The sequence below is a fragment of the Leopardus geoffroyi genome, chromosome D1, assembly GCF_018350155.1.
Source record: "Leopardus geoffroyi isolate Oge1 chromosome D1, O.geoffroyi_Oge1_pat1.0, whole genome shotgun sequence".
Classification (NCBI taxonomy): domain Eukaryota; kingdom Metazoa; phylum Chordata; class Mammalia; order Carnivora; family Felidae; genus Leopardus; species Leopardus geoffroyi.
The window spans coordinates 99,584,754-99,608,336 of NC_059329.1; the positions used below are offsets into that span (position 1 = coordinate 99,584,754).

A 23,583-nucleotide genomic window follows, 5' to 3' on the forward strand; every position below is an offset into this window, starting at 1 on the left:
CCCCTCCCCAGGATTTCTTATCTGCCTCTTGCCCAACCACCTGCTAAATATAGACAAATTCCAGAGAGCGAGGCTCTCCAGGGCGATGGCAGGGCCACACTGTTCCCGGCTATCTCCTGTCCCTTTCCCCTCGGGTCCAATATGATGGCTTCTGCCCCTCTAACCCTTGGTAAGCCTCAGGGGCACCCCAAGCCCTATCTATATGTTCATCTGACAGGGAGATTGTATGGTGAATTGACACAGATCCAGATCCTGGGGCCGGGCTGCCCTGAGACCAGGCACTGCCCTTTCCTTAACCTCAGTGCCTTAGTTCCCTCATCTATAAAGTGGGGTGATGAAAGCAGCATCCACTGTGTAGGACTGTTCCATGAACGAAGTGGGTTTATAAATGGAAAGGCGAGAGCAGAGCCAGGCACACAGGAAGTGCTGAATGAAAATATCTCTCCTACTGCGGCGCACAGGGCCCTGGGCTGGCCTCGTGCTGCAGAGTCCTGGGTGGGCTTAGTCCAGGGCCATGTGGGGAGAGAGCAGTACTGGGGGCTGGTGCCACCCAAGGGGAAGGGCTGGGCGGGGTCTGCAGGTAAGGGTATTGGGGTAAACCTCAAAGCGGAAGGCAGAAACAGAGATGGCTCTTGCCAAAGTCACAAGGATTCACACGGTAAATACTGCCAGAATATTCTGAATTCCCATCGCCACCCCCACTGTTCCTCTATGAACTTTAGCCGTCTGTGACTGCCCCCCCTTCCTACCCCCCCACCCTCCCACCCCGTCACCCATCGGTTGCTACACAGAAAGAAGCAAATTACACGTGACTTTCTCCAAGCAAGGTCCAATATCAGGAAAGGCCATTTGTCCTTCCTGACCCCCATGGGAGGAATTCTGTACACGAACATTGCCACGTGGTCCAAACTTACCATTCCTGTAGACACGGAATCCATTCTTTTCTGCCTCTGTGGAGTGCTTTCTAACTACTTTTAAACTGTATTGCATTCCCCTTGGCCTTCTCAAAGAGGACGGAACACTGTTGACCCTCTCTTGGGGCTTGGAAGCCTGAGAAGGGAGGTCACAGTTTCGCTCTCGGGGCAAGGGTGCATTTGGGGGTGTTTGCGCCGATGCTAATGGCCCCAGAGCCGGGGTTCTCTGAGGCCTGCTGGCTGCTTTGGGCCGTTTACTCAGTCCCAGGTGGTCTGCTCCCCCCATCGTGCTGTGGTTGCAAACAAGATGCTTCTAGGCTCATCTTTTTCTGTTTCTCCCTTGTTGTGGACTAGAAGCCAGAGAGCGCAAGACAGCAGCTATGCACTAGGGCCCTGCCAGCATGGATGCTGTGAGGACGCCTTGGGGCTTAATTCCTGCTCCTGGCCATGCTCCACGGCACCCCATTCCAGACACGTTGAGCCTTTCTGCTCCACGCTGACCTAGCACCCACGTGCAGTGGGATCTGGCCCTCCCCTCTCCTAGCTGTGTGACCTTGAACGAATCATTTGACCTCTCCAAGACTCAGTTTCCCAATCTATAAAATGGGATGATATCCGACTCTGCTTGTCAGGGTTGACAATGTAATAAGTGGCCAGAAAATCCAGTGTGGCAGCCATTATCACTAATCATCCCCATTGGGCCCATAACCTGAAGAGTTTCAGCCTCACTGGGGCATTTTTAAAAGCCCACTTATCGGGGCGCCTGGGTGGCTCTGTCGGTTAAGCGTCCAACTTCGGCTCATGTCATGATCTCACAGTTTGTGAGTTCGAGCCCCACGTCGGGATCTGTGCCGACAGCTCAGAGCCTGGAGCCTGCTTCGGATTCTGTGTCTCCCTCTATCTCTGCCCCTGAGCTGCTCATGCTCTGTCTCTCTCGGTCTCAAAAATAAATAAAAACATTAAACAAAAAAATTTTTAAAAAGCCACTCATCAGGTGCAGAGGACTTTTTAATGATTTATTCCCCTGATAACAACCAAGGACCTGTCGTTTCACCAGCTCTGACCCCTTGCCAGGCGCTATGTGTCATTTGTCCTGATGTCCCTACCCAGCACTGGCAGTAAATGCCCAAAGGATGTATGAGAAAAAGAGAGATCAGACGGGGTCACCCAGACAAGATGCACCAAAAAATCATAAAGGAGACTCTGTGCTACGAGAGGACTCACTGAGAATAACTTTAATAACTGTTCCTTGAGGAAGCTAACGAGGGAGAGGTGTGGGAAGGGAGAGACGCTTAAGAAGGAGGGTTCAATTTATACAAATCTGATGACTTTGAACTCCCAAGGAAGCACCCCAGATTGTACTAAGCAAGGCTGACCCTTGGCTGCGGTCAGACGCCCAGGTGGCCCCCTGGAGCTGGGGCTGGAGTCCTGGTGGGAGGTGAGGAGAGGCCGTGGGTAGCGGGCTTGGAGGAGGGAGTGGACGGGTGAGTCAAGGCCCGGCCCGCCACAGTCCTGCCCCTGGCCCCTGGGAGCTTGCCTCCCTGTGTCCGGGCCGGGCGAGGGGTTAATGCTATGGCCAGCGGGGAGGCCTGGCGGGCCCAGCAGGTTCTGTGGGCCTGGGCTCAGTGGGGCGGGTGGCGCCGCTCGGCCAGGCTCCCGCGGCCCAGCACCTCCCCGCTGAACTGGTAGGTGAGCTTTTTCTTGACCTTCTTGACCTCACCCGTCTTGCCATAGTTGCGCAGGGCGCGGGCCATCTTCTGGTAGGTCATTTTCTTGCGGTTTCCCTTCTGGATGCCCCAGCGGTGTGCCAGCGCCTCCTTGTGCTTGGACGAGAACTGGAAGGTGCCCTTGTCCTTGTCCACCCACCAGATGCTGTCCTTCATGTCCCCGCTGCGGAGCAGGTCGAGCAGGAACTGATACAGGCGGATCTTCTTTTTGCTGCCTGTGGGCGGGAGGTGGTCAGTGCCCTAACACGGGCACCCGCCCTCACCTCCCCCTGATGTGGGTCCCCCTGGGGGTGGCTGGTCACTGGGGAGGGACTGGTGGTGGGGGGTGGTCTACCGAGGAGTGGGCTCCCTCACCCCACGCCTGGCACTCACACCCGCTCACACCCGTTCACACGCAGCCCGGGGAGGTTCAGACACACATACACCCTCCCGGGCTCGGTCACAGATGCACTCTCATCGACACACGGAGAGGTACAGATGGTCTCAGACGCAGTGCGCACTTTAGCAAACGTTGACACGCTCACAGATACGGACACCACACTCAGCTCTGTGGTGTGACTGCTGTGCCCTTGGCTGGGGTGCATGGGGCACATCTACGGCCGGGGTCAGGGCTGGGCCGGACGGCGGGGCCGCCCTACCTGTTTCCCCATGCAGGAGGCCAGGCCCTGGCTCCAGGCCATCAGCCTCCCCGTCAGACACCTCCAGCGGGGGGCTCTGCCTCTCGCCCTCCTCCTCATCCGAGCTAGGCTGTGCCGGGGACAAGGAGGGGTATGGGAGGCACATCCGGGGTAGGTAGGAGACCTGGAAAGGCAGGGAAAGTGGGTTGAGGTCAGTGAGGGCCGGTTCACAGCTCAGAGCTGCTGAGGAGGGGCCATCTGAGCAAGAGAAGTGGGAGTAAAGAGGGGGGCAGGCCAGCAAGGGGCAGAAAGGTTTGGGAGAAGGCTGGGGAAGTTGGAGGTCAGTCGGGTTACAGGGGTCAGGCAGGGTCAACTACACACGGGGAGTGGGTTGTGGGGGACCAGGGGCTGCTGGAATCAGGCCCTCCCTGGGCTCCCAGTTCGGAGCCTCGTGGCCAGGGGAAAGGGCACCCTTTCTTCATATGCGCAAAGGTGCCATATGGCCTGGCATTCTTGGGATCAGAGGTGGCAGTGAAGAGGGGCCAATGGGATGGTCGGGTGTGGGAGCGACCGGGATTTAATAAGTGGGTGAACAGTGAGAGAAGGGCCAGCAGAGGTCAGCTAGGGGTGGTAGAGGTTAACGGAGGTCACTGATCGGGATGGGGGCGTCCGTGGGGCTGAGGAGGGTCAATAAAGGGGGTCAGTGGAGGCCAGTGGAGGTCAGTGTCCAGCGACTAGGATCCACGAGGGGCCGGTGGATGGGGATCACAGTGGGGATCAGGAGGGCCGTTGAGGTCAGGCAGCTCACTGGAGGGTGGGAATTATCGGGGCTCTGTCCATCGCGGAGCCAGGGGAGATAAGGGTGTGGGGTCACGAGGTCAGTCAGAGGGTCAGGAGGCAGCCGTTGGGGCTCCGGCCGCCGTTGGCGCTGTGGGGCAGGAAGCCGAGTTGAGTAAGAGCCTGTGTCAGCTTCCTGTGAAGCGCCGGCCTCACCACAGGCCGGGTCCCACGGGAGCCGCGGCCGCACGCACCTGGTGGCCGATGCCCGCGTGGGTCGGCGCCATGGGGGTGTCGAGCACGTGCATCTGCTCCAGCTCCATGTGGCGGTAGAGCTGCTGCAGCTGGGGGGGCTGCACGCTCTGCAGCTCCGTGAAGTGGTTCTCGGTGAAGCTCTCGAACTCGCTGTGCACGTGGTGCGGGTGAAAGTCCCAGTAATGGTCTGCAGGGACGGCCAGGCGGCGTGCCGTGAGCCCAGGGTGCGGGGCGGGAAAAGGTGACCACAGTGGAGAAAATAGCGATGTCAGGCCACAGGGGGGCTATTGGCACAGGCCGGGCCAGGCTCCGGGTTGACATTCGTTCGCCCCCGCCCCCCACCTCGCTATTTACCATCCCCATTTTACAGATGAGGACACCGAGGTGTGGCAAGGCCGCCTAACATGCCCGCAGTCAGAGGCCCCGTCGATGGCAGGCCTGAGCCAAAGCCGGCATTCCCGGCAACCCTTTTGTCCCGTTCCCGGCAACCCTTTTGTCCCGTGTCCAGGCGGTCACAAGGACACGGGTCCTGGCTCTGCCATTCACTTTCTGTGTGACCTCAGGCACATGCACGGACCTCTTCGGCCTCAGTTGACTCACTTGTAAAATGGGGATAAAAGTTACTGGGAGGATACAAATGAGTTCACATTTGTAAAAACTCCCAGCCCCAGAGCAGGCCCTCGGGGGATGCTGATTCCCTCCCTCCCAGCTCCTGCGAAAACCGGTGGTTCCTGAGCCCATAGTCACACGCACACGGTCTTGTCACATGGCCCAGGTGTGATGACAGAGTCACAAGGCTGACATTCCTCACACACCAGAACTTGCCCAGGCCCACGGTGCTGCCCCTTCAAAGCCATGCCCTTGGACAGCTGCGTCTGTCTTCCAGTGAGGTTACCAGGACAAAGGGCTCTCCTGGAAACTCCCCCATAGGTGCTTTCAGAGTCTGTGGTGGGGTGGATTTGAGTTTGGGGAACAGCCACATGCCATCGGGAGCCCTGGCTCGGGACTAGGACATGGTTTCTCTGGGCATCTTTTCCAGGAAAAAAAACCAAAAACCTGCCACATGTCTGTGGAGTTTCTGGAGATAGTCTGGGGTCCAAAAGAAGATGTGATAAAGCAACAAGAGGGATTTTCTAATGTGACCCAAGAGGGAGTATACAAGATGGTCGGCCAGAGTAGCATCTCTGGGACAAGTGCACAGCCCTACATGGGGACCACCACCAGCCCCGTGTGTGTGTGTGTGTGTGTGTGTGTGTGTCTATCTTCGTCCTTTTTTTCTCGCATACAAGCACATATTTACTCACACATCCCCAAAATATGTGTTTTTTTGGCTTTCGACTGCTTATCAGAAGACTTGCTTTCTAATCTTGCTCTGTGGTGGCATTCCTGTGTGACCCCAGACAAGCTATTTTATCTCCCTGATCCTCCAATTCCCCAATCTAAAAGTAGGGACCCGACTGGGTAGTGAACCCACAATCCAGGCAGCCCACACTCCCACCTCTACAAGGCTACATGGCACAGAAGAGAGAAAGTACACGATTTGGGAGCCAGACAGAGCTGGGTTCAAATCCTGCCTCTGCCATTTTCTGTCGTGTGCTATTGGGTGGGTCATCCCACTTCTGCAAGCCTGTTTCCTCATCTGTAAGATGGGGCTAATGATTACACCCATCTCATAGTCTTGTTGTGAGGGTTAAATCAACAAACGCCTTCAAGGTGCTTAGAATAGAACCCGGCACAAAATTAGATCCAATAAACATTACCTGTTACTAATACAATTAATGTGTTATTCTAAAGAACCCGGATTAGCACTTGAGCAAGTGGCCGATACTTTCATACATATTTATTTATTTCCTCTTCTTCCTCCTGTTCCCTGCCATCTCAGTGGTCCAGAGAAATAGTTTTGGTGAGCCTGGCTGTCAGTGTCTCCCAGAGGCCAGAGCTGGGCCCTCAGCATTGTACCATGAGGACAGTGACTGGTTTCGTCCTCGCCTTATTCCCAGTGCCTGGACACAGCAGGCACTCAACGAACATTTCCTGAATGAGTGAATGAATGAATAAATGAATGAATTCTAGCCTCCTGAGAACTCTCCCTGACTCTCCTCCACAAAATTATCTAAACCTGAAGGGAAAACAAAACAACACTTAATTTGTATTTTCATCTTGCAGCAAGTAAACAGGACCCAGAAGCTCTCCCCTTGCCCAGGACAGTTGGCTCTGTGCTTTAGAGATGGGCTGTTTTGGGGGCTCTGGGATTTGGTGAGCCAATCCAGGCTCCTCTCTAGAGATAGATCAGCCCTCTGGCCCCACTCTGGCCCCTCCCATTTTCACCTCCCCCACCCTGGGCTGAAGTCCAGATCTTGGCACAATGCTTTATCCTGCCCACCGACCTCCACCCTCAAGCCCACTACACTTCCAGGGTTCAGGGGACCCCGCATGCCTGCAACCCTCCAGGTGTGGAGTGAGGGGCCCCCGACTGCTCTTTCCCTCCTGCTCCCCACCTATGCTCTAGCTTCGCATGAGACCCATGAGCTCATTCTTGGAATCCCAGCCTGAGGCCGGCATTTCCCATGGAGGTCTCAGTACACCTTCACCAGAGTTGCTCTGGGGGGTTTGGGCCCCTCCTTGGAGATCCAGTGAATCAGAAGCGCTGGGAACTGGAATCTAACGGGCCCTAAGGAGGTTCTTGCACTCACTGACACTCTGGAACCCTGCCCCAGGGTCCTCTGAAAGCTACAAATGGGACTCTTGAGCTACAATTAGTTTCAAAAGGCCCAACGGAAACCTCGCCTTTACCCTTGATTTGGGTGTTCAGGCAATTATGTAATAAACGCTGTCTGGTAGACAGAAACGTTCTGAGTATGGGGGCCTCTGAAGGGACACAATACAAGGAAGCCTTCATAGTGCGAAAGTCAGCACTCTTGGGCTCTTTGGACCTCATTTATAGATGACTTCACGAACACATTGCTTTATCCCTATTTGTCCCTTCAATGGGTTCCCTGGGTCATCCTGCACCATGCCTCCTTAGCACAACACTGCACCTCAAAAGAATATAATTCCATTTGCATATCTGGAGTTAGTTCTGGACCCTCCTTTTTATAGCCTATTAGGCCACCCAGCACATAGTAGGCCTCCATAAATATTCGATCAAATGATCCATAAGAGTTAGCTTTTAACATGTATTTTTAAGTACTGGGCACTATGCTAAGTACTTAATCCACATTTTCTCATGAATCCTCACCCCAACTCTGACAGGGTGGCCACTATAGTATGATCTTTCTTTTGCACACGAGGAAACAATGACTCAGAGAGAGTAAGTCCCTTGTCCACAGACAGCCATTGGTAAAGTCATGATCCAAACCCACCTGTGTCTGCCTCCAGGGACTGAACTACCAGTATACCATACAACTTCTGAGGAACAAGACTGTTAATTAAAGCTTTAATTAAGACCGATGGCGGCACCGACTTTATCGACTGCTCTTGTGCACCTGTCTACCATCATCCACCCCTCACCCATCATTCACCATCCGTCTTCCACCCATCCATCATGCATTCATTCATCCATATTCACCCATCCACCCATCAGTGTCTGTCATCCACCCATCCATCATGCACCCATCAGTTGCTATCCATTCATCATCAATCATTCCCTTCATTCATCCATCCATCATCTAACCTGCCAGCAGTGACCCCATTCATCTTGACCTCTCATTACCTGGGACCAAAGTCTTACCCACCCATCTCTATTCTTCCTCAGTATATTTGGTGCTCCTAATACCTGTATGTCACCAGGACAAAAATAAAGTCATATTCAAAACAACACACATACTCAAAATTAAAGCCTTAAGTGTCATTCAGTTGACTTTATCTCCTCAGAGCAGGAATCCCAGCCTTAAGCCCAGGGTTCTCCCCAGGGAAGCAGAAGTAAGATCAAGACAGAGAAGGAAGATAAGGAATTAAGACAAGGGCTGATAAAAACAAAACAAAACAAAACAAAACAAAACAAACAAAAACCTTCTTAGGAAATCACAGACCACTGGACAAAGGGTCCTGAAGCCCAGCCTTCCCGCACATTGTTCAGATTAAGGGAACCGGAAGCCCCGAGAGTGGAGAGCTCCAGGCTTCATCATACTTGTCACTCTCTACTTTGTATCCTAATTATTAAAGTTTTCGTTATTCCCCCTGTTAAAATAATAAATCTGGTAGGACTTGTGTTTTATTGATTCCATAGCACCTAGCAATGTGCCTGGTGTACAAAAGATGCTTTGTATATATTTATTAGATGGATAGGTCCACGAGAGATGGATGGAGGGTTTGGCAGGTAAAGGGAAGGACGATTGGAAAGCTGAACGAGTGGAAGATTAGATGGTTGTGAGAACACATCGGTGGATGGGTGGACGGCGCGTGGTATGAAAGGATGGAAGAGTACATGGAAAGATGGAAAGATGGAGGGAAGGAGTCATACGTTGGAACTCTGGTTCCTTCACCAACCCCATTGCAAAGAGCAAATCCTATCACATCCATTGCGATGGCTGTTATCAAAAACAAAAAAAAAAAAAAAAAAAAAAAAAAACTAACCAGTGTTGATGAGGATGTGGAGAAATCGGAACCCTTCTACACTGTTGGTGAGAATTTAGCATGGTACAGCCACTGTGGAAAACAGTATGGAGGTCTTCAAAAATGAAAAATAGAACTACCATTTTACATTATGTATTTTACCACAATTAAAAGTAATAATAAATAGTAAACCTGACGAGCCCTGCCTTCAAAATCTATCCTGAATCTGTCCACTTCTTTCTCTCTCTATTGCCACTACCTTTGGCCAAGCCACTGTCATCTCTTGCCTAGATTATGCCAGAAGTTTCCTCCCAGTGCTTTCTCGCTGTTCTGATTGTGATCTTCTCTCCATCTATTCTCCCACAGCAGCCAGAGTGACTTTTTAAACAGCTTATTCAGTGGAACTAGTAAGTGTTAGGAGAAGAAGGCACTGAAAACTTGCAGGGAGACAGAACTCAAGTAAACGAGCAGAAAAACAAAAACAAATTAGCTTACATTCAAAACAGAGGACATAAAAAGGCATCCAACTTCAAAAGAAAAACTCTAGTGACCAGAAGATAGAGAAATGCTTTCAAATTCTAAGGGAAACAGGATTTTCAGCCTAGATTTCTATACCCTGTTAATCATAAAGATATGAGAAAAAAAGCAAACAACAAAACCGTACCTCCCACACACCGTCTCTTAGGAGACTGTTGTCAGAAGAATAACAACTCTTGGGGCACCTGGAGGGCTCGGTCAGTTAAGCATCTGACTCCTGATTTCGGCTCAGGTCATGATCTCACGCTTCGTGAGTTCAAGCCCCGCGTCGGGCTCTGTGCTGACACTGCTTGGGATTCTCTCCCTTCTATCTCTCTGCCTGTCTCTCTTTCTCTCTCAAAATAAATAAATCAATAAACAAATAAACATTGGGGCGGGGGGGAGGAAAGAATAACAACTCCTATCCGTGTTACATAGCGCTCGCTATGTGCCAGGCACTGTTGTAAGGATTTTACATACCGTGACTCATTCAATCCCTACAGCAATCCTATGAAGTAGGTATCATTATGAAGAAGTTGAGACCTAGAGAGGTGAAATGTCTTGCCCACGATCACCCCAGATAGTAACGGGGAGATGGGGTGTGAATCCCAGTAGCCTGGCTCCAGAATGAGGGCACTATCTCCTTGCTAGCCTGCCCCTCATTCTCCTTTTCAAGGACGAGCAAGCACAGGTAGTCAAAGAACACCATATGGCTCAGCTGTGAGTAATCTTCACATGGTCATACTCCTGGAAAATTCAGATACTGATTTAACAAGAGTTACTGTACAAAGAAAGACAAATACTCGTGATCTCACTTATATGTGAGTATGTGAGTATGATCTCACTTATATGTGGAATCTAAACCAAAAAAACAAAACCCCAAACTTATGGACAAGGAGATCAGATTTGCGGTTGCTAGAGGGCCAGGGTCAGGGTCATGGGAATTGGAGGAATGTGGTCAAAAGGTACAAACTTCCACATATAAGAGGCACCTGGCTAGCTCTATTGGAAGAGCATGTGATACTTGATCTCGGGGTTCTGAGTTTGGTTCCCACACTGGGTGTAGAGATTACTTAAATCAATAAAACTTACAAAAAGAAAAAAACCTTCGGGTTATGAGTACTGGGTCGCAATGGTGACCACAGCTAGCGATGCTGTATGGTAGACAGTAAAACCTTGGTTAGCGAGCATAATCCGTTCCAGAAACATGCTTGTAATCCAAAGCACTTGTATATCAAAGTGAATTTCAAGATCATGTGACATTCAGTGTCACGTATGACTCGTATTGCAAGACATCGCTTGTATATCGAGTTAAAATGTATTAGAAATATTTTCTCGCTTTGTGGAACACTGGCAGAACAAGTTACTTGCAGTCCAAGGTTTTACTGTATTTGAAAGTTGCTATGAGAATAGATCCTAAAAGTTCTCATTACAAGGAGAAAAACTTTTTTGTATCTATATGAGGTGATATCTACATACGTCAGCTCATTATGCAGTACGCCTTAAGCCCGCACAGCATTGTGCATCAATTACATAATAAAATGGAACAAAGTTACTGTATAATCATTTGGGTATGTGTGAAGTGTGGGTGAGTGTGTGTATGCTCTGAATGACTACAGAGCCAAAGTCTCATCTTTCATAGGACAAGATGAAAAATTCAAGCCAGACTCATCTCCACCCAGCGTATAGAAGGAACCCATTAAATGCTTATGAGTGAATAAACGAATAACGTACTAAGTCTCTATTTCAAATCTTCGTGTGTACATTTACTTAGTGCTGTGATAGGAAGACTGGACAACTAGCTTTCATCCATCCCCGCCGGGCCACTATGTCATGAAGAAGTGCCGATGATAAGCTTTAGTAAAAAGCAGCAGCTTACAGAATAGCATGAGGCTACGATTCCATTGTTGGGTGAGCAGAATGTGCATATGTGTATGTCTGCAGTGACAGATGTACAGGAACATAAATGTGGAATAAAATGTCTACAAGGATTGACTAAGGTGCCATCAGTGGGGAAGGAAGTTGGGAAGAGGGAAATATTTTCCTTGATAAAGCTGTTGTTGATTATTTTAATAATCAAAAATTAAAGGTTTAAAATTTATTTAGATTTTCACCACACACACACACACACACACACACACAATTCAGATCATGTCATTCCCCTGCTCAAAACCCTCCAATGGCTTCCCATTCCCATTGTTTGTAGGATAACACCCAAACTCCTGCCATGGCCTTCAGGCACTGTGTGATCTGTCCTCCGCAGGTCCCTCCGGCTTCCCTTGGTCTCCACTACGCCCTGCGTGCCCCGGCCACCCAGGCCCTCTCTCAAGGTCAATGCTACATTGCATTTGCAGTTCTCTCTACCTTTGAGTGCGTGTTCCTTCTCTTTACTCAGATTTCACCTCAACTGCCCTCCTCAGAGGCCTTCCCTGACCACCCGAACGAAAGTAGCCCTTAACACAGGCACTCTGCCTTATGTTACTTTGCTTTTTAGAAGACTGCTTATTGCCTGTCTGCTTAGTTGACTGCCGCCTTTTCCCTCACTGGAATGTAAGTTCTGTGAGAGCAGTGGCTTTGTGTGGCTTGCTTATCACAGAAACTCCAGTGGCTAGAATGGTGTCTGGCCCATGGCATGCAATCAGAAGCTATTTGGTAGTTGGAAAAATGGGGTATGAGTGGGCCTGAGGAAAGATGGTAAGTGTTGGGAGGATGAGTGGGTGGCCGCAACGGTGAGTAGTGGAAGGGGTGGGTGGCTGGTTGGTTGACTGTCACCTAGGTCAGTTGAAAATGACGCAGTGGATCTGTCACAGAGCCCTCTGTGTGTCTCCCACTCTCCCAGCTGCTTCCTCTCCCCCAACTGGGGGAAGGAGTAAAGCTAACATACTCTGACCCGAAAGCTCACTGGGCCTTGTGCTCAGCCCCTCGCACCTTTTGTGCATTAACTCAGTGAATCATTACACCTCTACGGGGTCAGTGTTTCCATGCTCTCACTTCCACATATGAGGGAACAGGGGCTCCCAGACGTTAAGTCACTTGCTCTAAGGTCACACACACTGGTGAGTGATGGAACCCAGGTCCAACCCCAGTGCTTTTTTAATAAGTTCAACCACCTAAAAATGTAGACCCAGAGGACATGCAGGAACTAGTGAAGAATGTGGGGTGTCTCTACTCTTGGGTCTTCATTAGGAAAGGACAGAACAGGTGCACAGATCAGCAGAGATGCCCAGATGGGCGATGGTGGGGCAGGGTGTGTGTGTGTGGGGGGGGGGGGTAGGGAGTAGGGTGTAGGGTGGGGAGTAGGGGCCAGGACACCCGTGGACACCAGAGGAGTCTCCGAAGGAATCAGGGCATGACCAAAACAGGGTGCTCGGGCATCTAATCAAGAGTCATTCCTAGAGCCCCAGCCCTGATATAAGGGACCTGCCTGGGCACCGAGCCAGGAAAGCACAAGCACTTTCTCTAAAGTGCTCACTTCATCAGCCCCAGCCCCTGGTCTAGCTGGTTTCTAGATGCGTGCACACACCCTCATATTACAAGAGGGGACACTAAGGCTGCAGCGGGCCCAAAGGAAATGACCCCAAACCCAGTGAAACTGAGTGGAGGTTAGGCCAGAGGGGAAAAGGTCCCTAATGTTGGAAGCAGTCCCGGGCCACGCTGAGTTTGCTGTGACCTGGCCGTCCTGCTGCCTGGAGCCACCAGGGGGAGCCAGTCCTCAAGGCCAGAGGGACCTTCTCGGGTCCTGAACTGCTAGGGGCAGGGGTCACCAGTGCTGGTCTCTAGGTCACAGAGACCCACCATTGATCCAGGCTGGGGGAGATGGGAGGAGGGGGTGGGTGAGGGAGACTTTCTCTCTAAATTGGCTTTTCCACAAAGAGATCGTTTTGCTTGCAGAATCATAAATAAGTTTTAAAGGATGACAAAAAAGGATGCTTTACAACCTTCCTAGCCCTGGGATTCTGAAAGAAGTCTGTGTGTTCCCCCATGAGGGCTGGAGGCATATCTACCACTTACTTCCAGGACATGGCCCCCAGGTGTGGCCTGGCAGTGTGAAACCTTCCTCTGTGCTGTGGCACCCTACCTGCCTCTCCCTCTGGGGCTGCGGACACCCCAGTGCCTGGCCTGCCCCGGTTTCAGAATCCTAGAGAATCCCCCAATGAAGACCTGCTAACTAGGCCTTCTCACTTGGGCTCAGGGGTCCCATGGAGACACCGAGATCCCCTTTGGGTGTCCTCTCATAGTGCCCTGTCCAGGTGCCAGCCACCTAATGCCTGTCCCCATCTACCCTGAATTTGCTCCAGGGTCGAGGCTGGGCCGGGGGATGGGCAGCGAGACTGGGACAAAAGGACCCTTGGCCCACACTCCGTCGTCACTCCCACCCCAGCAAACTGGGGCTCTAGCCCCTGCTGAATGAGGGGGACCTCAGAGCCTTTCCCTTAGTGAGCAGTTCTCAAACAGGGGTGATTCTGCCCCCCAGGGGACATTTGGCAACGTGTGGAGACATTTTTGGTTGTGACTGGTGGTGCTTCTGGCATCTAGTGGGTAGAAGCCAGGGATGCTGCTAGACAGCCTACAATGTACAGGGCAGGCTCCCGCAACAAAGACATTCTCCAGCCCCGAATGTCAATGGAAGTTAAGGACACAGCAGGGAGCAGAGCTGCCCCACGTGGAGTTCAGGGCAAGGGGGTAAGGACAACAGAGAGGATGAAGGGGCCTGGGGGGAGGGGGAGAGGAGAAAGCCCTGGACCTGGAGCAGACAGACTGGGTTCCACCCACCGGCTGTGTGACCCTGTACAGGTCACTTAGCTCCCCAAGCCTCCGTTTCCTCATTTGTGAAAGGCCACAAGGACTGGACCGGACGATAAACGTGGGCGAAGCTACCCTCGTGCCCTGGCACACCAAAGATGCTCAATAAATGCAGGCTGGGGGTGTGGGGCGTGGGGGTTTAGAGTAGTAAGCTCACGTCCTTTGAAAGCTAGTTTAATCCAATTCTCAGGATCCCAAAGAAGCCTTCCCTTCTCCCTCAGTGCCCAGGCCGGGCTGGGGACGCGGGGGCGGGGGAGGGCCCTGTACTCACCGCTGTGGCTTTCTCCATCACTGCTGAGATAGGGGTAGTATTCGTGCGTCTGGCGTTGGTACAGGTCCGTGTCATAGGGAACCAGGTCTTCCGATGGCTGCTGAGAGAGGAGGCAGTCAGGACTCAGATGGTTGCGGGACAACCGCAGTCAGGTTGGCAGCCCCCGGTATGTTGGGGCCACACCACCCTCTCACACTGAAGGGACCGCATCAGGCCTACAGCCCTCTCTCCGCCTGACCTGGGAGAGGCCGCAGTGGGGACAGGAGAGCAAGACCCTCCGCTCCTGCAGAAAGGGGCTGACAGGGACCCCCAAGGTCAGAGGTCAAAAGAGGACCAAGGCTGAGAGGAGACCATGGCCTCCCCGCACCCCCTCCCCTGCACAGCCACACTCCACACGGACACCTGCACCCCAGGTCCCCATCTCACACAAGAACTCTCACATCCACACCTCCAAACGTACAGACGCTCCCGTGACACGCACACTCCCACGTGTGAACTCACACCCACAGTCTACCCACGCTCACCCTCACCCTAATTCTACAGGTCACTCACATTCACACACACTTGTGGTCACACTCACACGCACTGTTGTGCACTCACCCTGTAGGCACACGCAGTCACTTGAATTACCGCACGTATCCTCACACTTGCCTTCAAGCACCTTAAACACAGGCTCATACCCACACCATCATGGCCGCGCACGCTCCACTTACACACCCACTCCCATAGCACACATGCTTTTCCTCCGGCCAGTCTCCACAGCCCACGCCCGGGCCCAGGCACCCTCATGATGACCAGTGGCCGTTCACACTCATGGATTGTGTAGTGCTCTCCAGGCAGGCTCGGGGGCCATGGGCCAGCTAGAGCCTTGGTCCTCTCCCTCTCCCTCCTCCGTCCTCCTCTGACACACCCACTGGGATATTCCCTTCCCTCCCCTCCCCTCCCTCCCCTCACCCCTCATTGCTCCCCCCACCCTTCCCTGTCCTCCTCTCCCCTTCCTCCCGCCCTAGCCCCTCACTCCTCCCTGTCCTCCTCTCTACTCCTCCCCCTCCTCCCCCTCCACCCTCACTCCTCCCTTTCCTCCTCTCTACCCCTCCCCCTTTTCCTCCTCCCCCTCCACTCCCCACTCTTCCCTCTCCCCCTCTCCCCCTCCTCCACTCCACTCTTTCCTCTCCTCCTCCTCCCCCTATACCCCTCACTCCTAGCTGTCCTCCTCTCTACCCCTCCCCCTCTTCCTCCTCCCCCTCCACTCCCCACTCCTCCCTCTCCCCCTCTCCCCCTCCTCCACTCCACTCTTTCCTCTCCCCCTCCTCCCCCTATACCCCTCACTCCTAGCTGTCCTCCTCTCTACCCCTATCCGTCCTCGGCCTCCCCCTCCCACGCCTCCCTGGCCTCCTCCCCCTCCTGCCCCTCCAGCCCTCACTCCTCTGCATCCTGGTGCAACACAGGGACACGCACACGCAGAGTCTTCACAACTGTCCTCAGGCTTCTCCCCACCCCCGCAGTGTGCGCGCAGGGATTGCACAACAGTTACTCAGGCCCTCAGAGCTTGGGTTGGGGGCCAGGGCTGCCTTGGGAGCCCACCTTCCCAGGAGTGCTCCCTTCTCTGAGGGGTCTGGCATAGCAAACCCAGAAGCTGTGCCTCCCGCCTAGCTGTGTCTGGAGTTCAGGGATTGAGAGGTCAAGGGTCAGAGACGCTGTGGTCCAGCTCCTGGGCCTGTGGCTTTCTTGAGGCGGCCTTGGCTCTTCCTGGGACCACCTCCGTTACCCCCTGCCTGCCCCCTCCTCTCCTTCTTGGTGATGGGCGGGGGAGGGTGGGACGGGCCCAGCTCCAGGGCCGGCTGGCTGGGGTGGTCTGTGTCAGGCCAGGAGCCCAGCACTGGGTTTCCAGGCAGCCCAGCCCAACAGCAGGATGTCAGGCCTGGGGTGCCTCCCTGGGCCCCGAGGCCTGACTTGGGGTGGGGTGGGGGGAGGGAGCAGCCTCCAAGCCGGGAAAGCTGAGTCAGGTGGGCAGGCCCTGCCAAGCCCTTCCCGGCTCTCCCAGGGCTCCCCACCCTCGCTGAGTGGGGATGGGGTGTGAGAGAGAGGGGTCTTCTCTGAGGGGCCCAGGTCTGCATCTGCCTGAGGCTTTAACTGTCACAGAGAGCAGGAGTGGTGGGGACCTGCCCTTCCCCTCCAGGGGTCCCTTGGGACTCCTGCTGCTTCACCTCTAGTCTCTGCCCCAGCCTCAGCCCCCGCCCGGAACTCCGGTATCCACTGACCAGGTCCTGTCCCGGCACCCTTGTCCTCAGCCCCAGGATCGGCCCAGCTCCAGCGCCTGCCCTCCTCTCCCCCGCCCTGGCCAAGGCCCCAACCAAACTGCCGTCCTAGTCTCTGCTCTACTCATTGCTGCCGCCCAGCCCCTGCCCCTGCCCCTGCCCCAGCCCCAGCCCCTGGGGAGAGCCGGTCCAAGGCCCAGATCTTTGGGTCAACAACCATGTCCCCTGTGCCAGGCTCCAGACTGGGCACCGGGAACCCAGACATAAGGCGGCCTTAGTCTCCAAGAGCATCTGGGGCCATGGACTGAGACATCTGGCCTGTTGCCTCCTGTCCTTTAAGCCTTTACTGTCCTGGGGACTGGCTTCCCCCCACACCGGTCTCCCCATCTCCTCCTCCGCCACCTCTCTACCACTGCCCTCACCATCCCCACCCCGACACCCTGCCCAGGAGCTTCAGCCTGCCATCCAAGCCCCTAAAGCACCCAAGTCTATAAATAACCCGTTCAGGCCCCACCGATCACAGCCCCACCATGAGCCCAGCCCTCAGCCCGCCAGGGCATGCTCTGAAGAAACCAATGGCCCCCTCGCTGGATCTCAGACTAGGAGCTCCAGGGAGGAAACACCAATTTCCCACTGATAGCTAACCGGGAGGGCAGCTGGCTGGGGGGTTGGAGGGCAGGCGGACTGGCGTCTGAGGGCCGAGGGTCGAGCCAGTAGAGGAGTCCCAGTACTCACAGGGGGGACGAGGGGAAACCCTTCCATTTTGCACGCCTGTAACATCCAGCCGATCTCCTAGCCGGTCAGGTCCCCTGCTTCGGTGGGGGCCAGTGCGGAGCCCCTCAGGATGGGGCGCCCCGTCAGGGGCTGGGACGAACTCAGGGCGGGCACAGGGCTCAGGCCTGCCCCATGAGCTACAGGAGCCCTGGGTGAGCCCCCTCCCTTGACATTGCAGGGCCAGCGCAAGTTCCTGATTTTATCGAAGGGCCTGCCACTGGGAGATAGTCCCCTTGGGGTGACATCACCGCCCCAGCCCGTTTGCATAAATCTCTTGCGCGACAGGAAGTCTCTGGCCGGCTGGGGCAGGTGGTGCTCCAGGGGCTGGCCTGGGAGGCTATGGGGGCCCGGCCCCCTGCCCAGAGGAAGCTGGAACTGTGAGGGGCGGTCTTGGAGGCTGGGGTGGGGAGAAAGAGTGGGAGGGAGGAAGGCCAGCTCTACCACAGGGAGGCCATTGCTGCCCCCACGCCCTGCTGACGCCCCCTAGCCCCTAACCCTACAAATGCCCTGTGCTCTTGAGACCCCCATGTGGCCATCAGTCACTTGCTTGGGGTCAGAGCTGGTGGTGGTGGCTACTAGGGGCCTTCACTTTCTGGGGTCAGCCTGGCTGGCTGAGAGCTCTGATCTAGCAGAGTGCCAGGCCTGGCTCTTCTGGGTCCAGGGTCCCCAACACTTATGTTCTATCCAGCCTGGGGCTGGGCTCTAGGGCAAGGTCCTCAGCATAGTGCTATTTGTCCCTTCCTTCTGAGTTCCTTCACACCAGCTTCCCTTCCATCAGAGGATGGTCCTAGGTCCTTACTCCTTCCCCCCCCCCCCCCAGTTTCCTGAGTACCACTGCTTCTTCCAAATCCCTAGGGGCTCTATTCTCAGCCCAGATTTCTCAGTTTCCCCACTCCTTGCCAATGCCTGAATGTCAATCTAGTCTTCCCAGTTTACACACCTTTCTTGTTTGTCCATCATTCATTTTCCTACCATTCTATTTTTTGTCTATATGTCCATCCATCTATCCCCCCATCAAGCCAACCATATGTTTATTTATTTATCAGTTTATGTAGCCGTTCATTTATTCTTCCATTTGTTAGTCTATTCATCCATCCACTCATCTGTTTATCTATTTGTCCATCTAGCCATCTATATGCTCCTCTACTAGCCCATCCATCTGTGATTGACCCATCACTTTATATTTTCATCTTTAAAAAATTTTTTAGTATTCATTTATTTTTGAGGGGGGGGGGCAGAGAGACACAGAATCCAAAGCAGGCTCCAGGCTCCAAGCTGTCACCACAGAGCCCGAGGCAGGGCTCAAACTCACAAACCACAAGATCATGACCTGAACCAAAGCCTCCTAAGCACCCCTATATTTTCATCTGTTTATCCACTGTATATCCAGCTCTCAATCTGTTCATCCACCGGTCCATGCATCCACCCATCCACCCATCTACCCATCTACCCATCCATCCACCGATCTACCCATCCATCCATCTACGCATCCTGCCAGTATTAACTAAGCCCCAGGCTCTATGCTGAGTTATGGGAAAGTAGGTAAGTACTGGACAAGATCCCTGTCTTCAGAGAGCTCCTGATCTAGTCTGGAAGCCAGGGACGAATAGAGACATTTTTTGATCCATTGACCTCTGGTGAGTCCACTTCGCTGCAGAAGAACTTCTTGAGCATTCTATTTCCTCCCACGTGTAGTCTTACCCTCTGCTTTATATCCTCTTCCCACTAAGACTAGCCTGCCTCTTCCCATCAGTGGAATCCCAAGCCCCCAAGTGTTTCTTCACTGGCAGCAAAGACCAGGGATTCACAAGGTCTAGGTTCACCATTAAATCTATTTCACTTCCATTTTCACTGATTTTTTTTGCATCTGTACTTGGGACTCTCCAAGAGGTCCAGGTCACAAGTCCTTAGGACTCCCTAGGAACATGACCGAGGCCCCTCCCCAAGAGTAGGAGACAGGTGGCTGACTTGACAGGAGTTCCATTCTTACTCCCCATTTCCCCATCAAGAAGGCCACGTCCCAGCTGACTGCATGTGTGTGGGGTGGGTCTACCTCATGAGAACCAAGTCCTGCTTGACGTGTTCATTCTTCATTCATTCAGTCATGTCTTGGTTTGTTTTGTTTATATGTTTATTTGTCTACTAATTCTTTCATTTCATCACTAACTTTTTACTGAAGGCCTTCTATGTGCTGGGCCTGGTAAGGGGGCACAAATATGAAGAGAGCACGTCCTGGGCCCCCAGGAGTTCACAGGCTTGCAAAGAGAACACACAGAGAACACACATGTTAAACAGATAGTATGGTTCTTTCAAGGGGTGGGGGAACAAGAGAGAGGTGCTACGTGCATCGGGGAGTGATTATTTTGGTCTAGACGATAGGTAGGGAAGCATGCAAGGGAAAAGGAGTGTCTAGCTGAGGAACCAGCCTGGGCAAAGGTAAGAAGGTGGAAAAGAACGAAGGGACAGTGAGCCTTCATCCTGTGACTAGAAACAAGACAAGAAACCAAAGAGCCTTGAGTGTCAGGCCAAGGAGACTGGGTTGCATCCAGGGATAGATGCGGAGCCTTTGCTGTTTGTAAGCAGGGAGTGTGCTGCTCATTTCCACCGGTGCAGGCAACATGCTGTGTCAGCTACATGTTCCTGAGGCCTGAGTCTTGAGGGGCCCCAGGAGAGGAAAGAGATTCCATTATCCCAAGTCTGGCCAAGCCCAAGGGGCCTGGATACAGAAGCCCCAAAAAGATCCAGGGCCCAAATCTCTAAAAATGGGCAAAATGACTCTCACTCTCTGTACAGTAAGTCACAATATCTGTGTCCATTTGAATACCAGCAAGCCCTCTTTATCCTTCCTCCCACTTCCCCTCCTCCCAAAATGTACCAGAGGCCTCCTCTCTAGACCTTATACCCCTAGGGATCCTCTGTTATTCAAAGCCCTCCGAATAGTAGCACCCAGATTCTAAGCAATTCGGACCCAGAAGGGTCTGATAATCAACCACCTAGGATCTCGTAAAAGGGTGGGGAGGACAACACTTTTCTGAGTGCCCAGCACTGTGCTGGGTCTTCCACCCTTGTGATCTCACGTAACCAAGACAACGATCTGTTAAACTGAGGCCCAAGAGGTCAGTGACTTGCCCAGGGTCAAGTGTGTGAGTGGAGAGCTGGGGCATCAGATCTGCCTTTTGGGTCCCCATGGGGAAGGAAGGAGCAGAAGGAAGAAGGGAAAAAGGCTGAGAAGCCAAGCACGGAGGGGGCAAGAGGGCAGAGAGGGGGGAAAGGGAGGATGGAAAAGGAAGAGGAAAAAAAGGGGGAGAAAGAGTGAAAGAAGGAAGCAGAGAGAGGTGAGATAAGAAAGAGAATAGGCAAGGGGGTGGAAGAGGAGGGCAGAGGGGAGAGGGAGAGGAGAGGGGACAGCCTGCTCCTCCTGCAGGGGAGCAATGGGCCCAGAGAGGGTCCCCGACTTGCTGGAGGTCCACAGGATGCATCGTACCTGGGCTGTGGCTCTCATTCTCATCAGTAAGGAATGGATCTGAAACCGAAAATCTTGGAGGCTCCAGGGAATGAGAGGAAAAAAAACCACATTTTAAAAATTATTTTATTTTTTAAATAGGTAACATATGCACATGGTACAAAACTCAAAGGCACAAAAAAGGGACACAGCTGCCCAGTTCTCCTTCCAGAGGCAACCCTCCCCGTTACCTGATTCCTGTGAATTTTTCTAGAGATAGTCTGAGTAGACACAAAAAGGCAGGTATACTATTTTGAAAACTTTACACAAAAGGTAGCACACTAAACACATTGTACTTACCTCTGGTTCTATTTTTCCCCTAAATCCATTCCACGCCCAGACATAGAGAGCTGTCTTATTCTTTTTAATGACTATAGTATTTCACTGTTTGAATGGACTCTAATTTTTTTTTTAATTAAGCTCTATACCTGACGTGGGGCTTGAACTCATGATCTCGAGGTCAAGAGTCATGTTCTACCAACTGAGCCAGCCAGGCACCCCTGGACTGTGATTTTTTTAATGTTTATTTATTTTGAGACATAGAGAGAGAGAAGGCTAATGGGGGAAGGGAAGAGAGAGGGAGAGAGAGAATCCTAAGCAGGCTCCACATTGTCAGTGCAGAACATGACATGGGGCTAGAACACACGAACCACAACGATCATGACCTGAGCCGAAATCAAGAGCCAGACACTTAACCAACTGAGCCAACCAGGTGCCCCTGGACTGTGATATTTTTAAATCACGAGAGATCTCATTCATATAAAAGAGTACACAAAACATTTCTGTATAGTTTAAGGAGCAAAAATAAAACTAACACTATGTAGCCTCCATCCAAGTCAAGAAATAAAACCTATCCAGCACTCTAGAAGCATCCTCCAAAGGTCCCCTTACAGATCTCTCCCTGTGTCTAGAAATAACACTATTCTAACTTTTTTAGTAATTATTTCCTCACTTTTCCTTATAGTTTTGCCACTTACCTAAACATCTCCGCAGTTTAGCTTTTATCTTAGCAGACTTTAACCTCATATAAAAAGAATAATGGTATAAATATTCTTTTGGGTCCTGCTTCTCTTTCCTACCTTCAGGTTGCATGTAGCCTTGGTCTGTTTTCATTGCAGTATAATATTCCATGGTTAAAAATCTTATTTAAACAGTTTTTCATTGGGGCACCTGGGTGGCGCAGTCGGTTGAGCGTCCGACTTCAGCCAGGTCACGATCTCGCGGTCCGTGAGTTCCAGCCCCGCGTCAGGCTCTGGGCTGATGGCTCAGAGCCTGGAGCCTGTTTCCGATTCTGTGTCTCCCTCTCTCTCTGCCCCTCCCCCGTTCATGCTCTGTCTCTCTCTGTCCCCAAAAAAATAAATAAACGTTGAAAAAAAAAAAATAAATAAAATAAACAGTCTTTCATTGATGTGGACATTTGGGTTGTTTCCAGTCTTTTGCTATTACAAATCATAATACAATCTATAAAATTTTCTAGTTTGCACATATCCTAGTGTGTGTCTTTGTTTTTTTTTAGGGAAGCTAGAGGGAATATAGGGAAGGTCTGAGTTACACGTTTCCTGGGCTGGATGGACTGGTAACACTGACTCAGAATGTCTGCTCTTATGCTTTTTGCTTGTCTCTAAAAAAGCACCGTTCAACACAAATAACAGAACGTCACTTTCTGCCTTCGATGAAAACAATGTAGGAGAAAGGCCCACTACTGTGGAAGTAAATGTTTGAAGGGAAGTTAAATGCTATAAATTCTCCTTTTTCTATATTTAATTTTTCAAGGTTAATCTTGATGGTTAAGAGATTGGTACTAGAAAGAAAATCACTACAACCGGGACGCCGGGGTGACTCAGTCGGTTGAGTATCCGGGTCATGATTTCGGCTCAGGTCATGATCCCAGGGTCTAGGGATCGAGTCCTGCAATGGGCTCCATGCTGGGTATGGAGCCTGCTTAAGATTCTCTCTCTCTCTCTCTCGTTCTCTCTCTCTCTCCTCTGCCCCTCCCCCCACTTGTGCACTCTCTCCCTGTCTCTCTTTAAAATAGAAAAAGAAAAAGAAAATCACCACAACTAAATGGAAGCTGAATGACCTCCTTATAGACACTAATAAATAGTATCAGAATATCTAAAATAGAAATTAAAAGCCTTCAATTATAAGTAATATTGAAAATTACATATCTGTCATATCCTAACTCACTGTAAAAAAAAAACAAACAGATAATTTAGATTCTATAACATAGGTGCACAGGAATTTTTGACTCCCTTCTTTTGATGTCAAAGGAGATGTGTTTTTTTTTTTTTTTTTATCGAGTCCTAATTGATGCATAATACTTTATTAGTTTTAGTTGTATTGCATTTAAACAAAATTTTTTTTAGGGGCACCTGGGTGGCTCAGTTGGTTGGGCAACCAACTTTGGCTCAGGTCATGATCTCACAGTTTGTGAGCTCGAGCCTTGTGTCAGGTTCTGGGCTGACAGCTCAGAGCCTGGAGTCTGCTTCCGATTCTGTGTCTCCCCCTCTCTCTACCCCTTCCCTGCTCACGCTCTGTGTCTGTCTCTCAGTAATAAATAAATGTTTAAAAAAAATTTTGTAATGTTTATTTTTGAGAGACAGAGACAACATGAG

At 51.9% G+C, this 23,583-nt stretch overlaps 1 protein-coding gene across 4 annotated transcripts; it reads right to left on the reverse strand.

Annotated features, from left to right (window-relative positions):
- Window positions 1-2,134: 2,134 nt before the first annotated feature.
- On the reverse strand, window positions 2,135-17,697 carry SPI1 (Spi-1 proto-oncogene). Of its 4 annotated transcripts, none has more exons than XM_045485172.1 (5): window positions 17,338-17,697; window positions 14,435-14,531; window positions 4,290-4,477; window positions 3,280-3,442; window positions 2,135-2,856 (listed from the first exon to the last, which is right to left on the reverse strand). In XM_045485172.1, exons 1-5 carry the CDS (start codon window positions 17,470-17,472, stop codon window positions 2,537-2,539), a joined length of 903 nt encoding a protein of 300 aa, XP_045341128.1. In that variant the 5' UTR covers window positions 17,473-17,697; the 3' UTR covers window positions 2,135-2,536. The 4 variants fall into 4 exon arrangements, with proteins under 4 accessions (XP_045341128.1, XP_045341126.1, XP_045341129.1 ...); XM_045485170.1 differs by having other exon boundaries at window positions 14,435-14,534; XM_045485173.1 differs by having other exon boundaries at window positions 14,435-14,534; window positions 17,428-17,690.
- Between the last annotated feature and the right edge of the window lie 5,886 nt (window positions 17,698-23,583).

What these genes read in the sequence shown, in the direction of transcription:
- SPI1 (XM_045485170.1), bottom strand. Translation starts at nt 17,472, where the DNA reads ATGTTACAGGCGTGCAAAATGGAAGGGTTTCCCCTCGTCCCCCCTGTG. An exon ending in ACGCGGGCATCGGCCACCAG is followed by an intron (nt 3,443 to 4,289) that starts GTGCGTGCGGCC and finishes CTGCCTTTCCAG; the next exon opens with GTCTCCTACCTACCCCGGAT. An exon ending in CCTCCTGCATGGGGAAACAG is followed by an intron (nt 2,857 to 3,279) that starts GTAGGGCGGCCC and finishes TCCCGCCCACAG; the next exon opens with GCAGCAAAAAGAAGATCCGC.